Below are 4,434 nucleotides of genomic sequence, written 5' to 3'. Positions count from 1 at the left end.
ATTAATGTTGATTTGAATTATACAGTTATATGTTATATAAGAACATAATTTACAATAAAAATGGCTAGCAATGCTATGCTCTGCGTAGGGAATAAAATGGGTGAATACATATTGGATTTCTGTATTAAATAAGAAATTAAAAAATGTTGAGCTAAAAAAATTGCTTTGCAGTAGAAAATAAAAAATCATAACGGATAAATATGTCCCACTAAAGTCACATCTATTGCGGTTTGAGTAATTAATAGATTAAGAGTATTAGAATGATATTCAGCTTATACTAAAAGTAAATTAAACTTTCAGGACAAAAATTTTGTTTTTACACAACAAACAAAATCATTTTATACTCAATCATGCTAAAAATCAATCACAAAAGTGTCCTAAGTAAAAAGTCTAATAAAAGATTTCATGATAATCAATCATGAAGTAAATCTGATACCTGAAGATTAAGCAAAAACTTACTTCGATAGTACTCCCGTCACTCCGGCTAAAATTGTAATCCTTTTAAGTAATGAGTAGATATCGTCCATAGACTTAGTAACGATCTATACTTACAACCTTTTGTGATTAAGAAAATTATTTGAATATATTTCAATGCTATATCGTATATTTATTATGGTATTGGTATTCTAAGCTATTTTTTGTTGACAAATTAATCATCATCATCATCCTCCTGCCCTTATCCCAATTTTACTTGGGGTCGGAGCAGCATGTCTTATTTTTCCATACTTCTCTGTCGGGCGTCATCTCACAAGTAACATTCTATCTAACCATATCGTCTTTCACACTATCCATCCATCCTTTCTTGGGTCGTTGGGTCATTCTCAAAACCTTTCTCACAATATGGTCCTCGACAGCCGGTTTCCAGATAGCTTCTCGGTTACCGGTGCCATTTTCAAACTTCCTCTTATGTACTCATTCCTTCAATCGAAATTTTAATCATACAACCGAAACTGTCACAGACGTCATGTTTTATAAGGCAAAACCTTTGGTTATCTGTATATTTAGATAGACTGTCAAAGTTATGCTAGTTGTGCTAGTTAAGCGCTACAAAGTACCCGCAATCTTGTAAAGTTGTATGTCGTTTGGCGATTGTCAAACGTGGCTGTCACGGACACCAAGATAATAAGGTCATAATGTATATATATATAATCTAAGCCTAAAACATTCTACAATAAGCGCTACACTGTCTGCTATAAGATGTAAGAATATTGGTATGATAGTTTTTAACACTAAGGTAATAACAAAATAAATCAATATTATTAAAAAAAAGGAAATTATTAAGGCACAGCAAGACTGTGGAGAAAGGAATAAATATAAATAATGAAAAACGATAATTAGTTTACCTTATAAATGTATTTAAATAAAGCTTATTGAAAAATAAAAAGCTTTTTCAATCTGCCGTCAGAACTTAAAAAAAATAATGATAGCAATTTAATAAATTACTACAAGAAATGAACATATTTAATGGCTTAAAGTTATGATGATTTTTACAACTGAATTGCTTCAACTTAGCAATCGAATGAAGCAACTTTTCAGACAAAAAGTTTTGAGTTGATTAGTATACAATCACTGGTTTTCGAATTCTAATGTGATTTACAATTCTAATATCTTACACAAAAAAAAAAAAAATCTTTATAATCGGCTGAGACAGTAGACTATCAACGCCTAGAATATAGCGTTTAGAATTACAGTTTATAGTCATTGAATCCTATTCAATGTAAATAAATAATGTAAAGGAATCAGACAAAATTATTTCTATCGATCGATATGTATTTTATCATAATTCTAATTTTTGTATAGCAATTACGTGTACATTTAAATACTAGTAGACAAATTTATTTAATAATAATTTTATTATGTAAAGAATAAAAATAAAAATGACGTACACGTCTCATAGGTAGGTATAAAAAAAAATCACTCGTCAATTGTTTAAAGCTGAGTAATAGAGATACATTATTTTGATCCTTTTGAAGTTTTATAATTATAATTGACAATGCCTCATATTATCTTATTTATGAGTAAGTGCTGCGGTGATTTTCGATTAAATTTTTATGAAAAGACTCTATCGTTCGACGTTGTTTCTTCTCAAGACTTCTTTCAACAGACTTATTAATTTCGTACTAAATTATAAACATTTTTTACAATTATTAGATTTTTGTCTATTAAAGCTGTATGTACATAAAAAAACGAAGGTCGTTTCTCACAAGTAAAACAAACCCACAACAGTATTTTTGCCACAATAAAAATTCTAAATAAATTTGTCATAAGTACAATATATTTTAATAGTTACTATTTATTGGTTCTATTTATTCTATTTATTGGTACTTCTATACAAACTTAGGTCTATATCATAGCAAGGTCCAGCTTATCAATCAAGATCGTGATCCTTCATTATGAAGAGTGATGATCAGACCGGTCGCGAGTGCAGATTTGTCTGGGCTTCGGTTAACGATAGGGTATCAAATAACGAGGGATGTGAATTTTGTTTACGGATACCTAATGCGTTTTCTATTAGGATTAATGTTGTATGTAATTCGCCTTTTTTTTGTTTTCAAGTGTTAAAAAATTTGATGTCGAAATATCAATACAATCATTCAAACTATTATATATTTAATTCTCAGGATAAAAAGAATGTTTTACAAAATTATACCTTTACTAAAATAGAGAAAAAATAATCGCAATGATTTATTAGTACGCTTTCAATTTGAATTTATTATAAATCAACGTAATAATTTGAAATTTATAAGTAACTAAAATGTGTACTCTAACTAAAATACTATTATAAACAGCCAGTAGATGTTTATATTATTTAATTATATTTATACTTATATGTTCGTCGCTTCATTCGAAGATACAATTAACTAAGTAGTCCTTTTAACTCACAGGCATTGTCCGCACGTTTAGAGAATCGATTCATAATCGACCTCTTTTTATTTTTATTTTTTATAGCTTATTTTTTCATGTCGTACTGTCACTTGTCACAACATTCTTTTTCCGAGCGAGGCAACGTTCGCACGGGCCTAGGAAATTTATAAAAAATCATCATGACAAAACGAAGAAATGATGAAAAGATTAGTCGTTATCGGCGCAAGCTCCGAAAACTTCAAGAAAAACAACGCAAACGTAATCGGATCGTCTACTCAACATCAGACTCCGATCAATCCGGTTAGTATTTTTTTTTTTTTTAAGCCATTATCCATTGATATCTGTAATTAAAATACTAGACGATCACGCCTAGAGGGTGACCGTGTGTCATCACAAAGGCAATTTTGAATCCCTTGAGGTTAACCGTGAGTTAACACGTGGGTTTTTAGTGATTGTCAAAAAGTCGAGTATGCATTCTCAATACTATTGGGTTAAGTATATAATGCCGGGAGGTGGATCGTGTATCCTCACGAAGGCAATTTTCTTTTTATATACTTCATATAACCCATGTGATGCTGGGAGGTGGATCGTGTATCCTCACGAAGGCAAATTCTTTTTATATACTTTATATAACCCATGTGATGCTGGGAGGTGGATCGTGTATCCTCACGAAAGCAATTTATTGTTATACAAATAATATCTATCTGCGATATAATGTCAGAGGTGGATCGTGTATCCTCACAAAGGCAATTTCTTTGTATATACTTTATACAACCCATGTGATGCTGGGAGGTGGATTGTGTATCCTCACGAAAGCAATTTATTGTTACATAACTAATACTACCTGCCATATAATGCCAGAGTTAGATCGGGTATCCTCATGATGAGAATTTTTATGCTCACACTCTGGTATAGAATTCGAATTATTTTTATAAATCGATTAAAGTTCTTTGGCTTCCCTCAATAACATTTCTATTTGTCTGATTTTTTCAGACAACGATTATGGCGAGCTTACACGAGGATAAAAGGATCTTAATAAAGATACCAAAGAAAAACTTATGAAAGAATACACGATACTTGAAAACTGTTCGTTACTACAGGCACCAACATTAAATCCGGAAATTTTGGCTGCCATAGCTGAAACTACCCGTAACCGGGATAAAAAGGTAGAAGCGGTTTAGCAACAATTAGGCATAGGTATAGCTGCACTTAACAAAGGCTTAGAATTACTATTAGATGAAGGCAAAGATAGGCTTCAAGCCATAAAATTTCTAAGCGATAGTTGTCGCATATTATGTGATTTACATCACACCGAGACCGAGGCAAGAAAAAAACTTATTGCACCAGGCTTAAACAAGGCCTTTTTAAATATAATGCCAGATATGGATCGCGACGACATGCTTTTTGGAAATAAACTTTACGAAAAAATTAAAGTATCAAAAGCGATTGAAAAGCAGGGATTCCTAATAAAGAAGCCTCCTACAAACTTGAAATCTTTGTCTACGTCCTTACCTGTCAATCATCAAGCATCGACAAGTCGCTCACGTCCCCAGGGAAACTGGAAAGCCC

At 31.7% G+C, this 4,434-nt stretch overlaps 1 protein-coding gene across 1 annotated transcript; it reads left to right on the top strand.

The window, feature by feature from the left end:
* Positions 1–3,044: 3,044 nt before the first annotated feature.
* LOC125067091 lies at positions 3,045–4,050 on the top strand. The gene is made up of 2 exons (XM_047675469.1): positions 3,045–3,165; positions 3,907–4,050. Exons 1-2 carry the CDS (start codon positions 3,045–3,047, stop codon positions 4,044–4,046), a joined length of 261 nt encoding a protein of 86 aa, XP_047531425.1. The 3' UTR covers positions 4,047–4,050.
* Positions 4,051–4,434: the final 384 nt, after the last annotated feature.

Source organism: Vanessa atalanta, chromosome 10 (genome assembly GCF_905147765.1).
Source record: "Vanessa atalanta chromosome 10, ilVanAtal1.2, whole genome shotgun sequence".
Lineage (NCBI taxonomy): Eukaryota > Metazoa > Arthropoda > Insecta > Lepidoptera > Nymphalidae > Vanessa > Vanessa atalanta.
Note: the sequence above shows the minus strand (reverse complement) of the source record. Positions and strands in the feature narration are given on the sequence as shown.

Excerpts from the sequence above, each read along its gene's own strand:
- LOC125067091 (XM_047675469.1), top strand. The coding sequence starts at position 3,045 with ATGACAAAACGAAGAAATGATGAAAAGATTAGTCGTTATCGGCGCAAG. Across the intron at positions 3,166-3,906 it reads ATCAGACTCCGATCAATCCG|ATACCAAAGAAAAACTTATG; the intron begins GTTAGTATTTTT and ends ATCTTAATAAAG.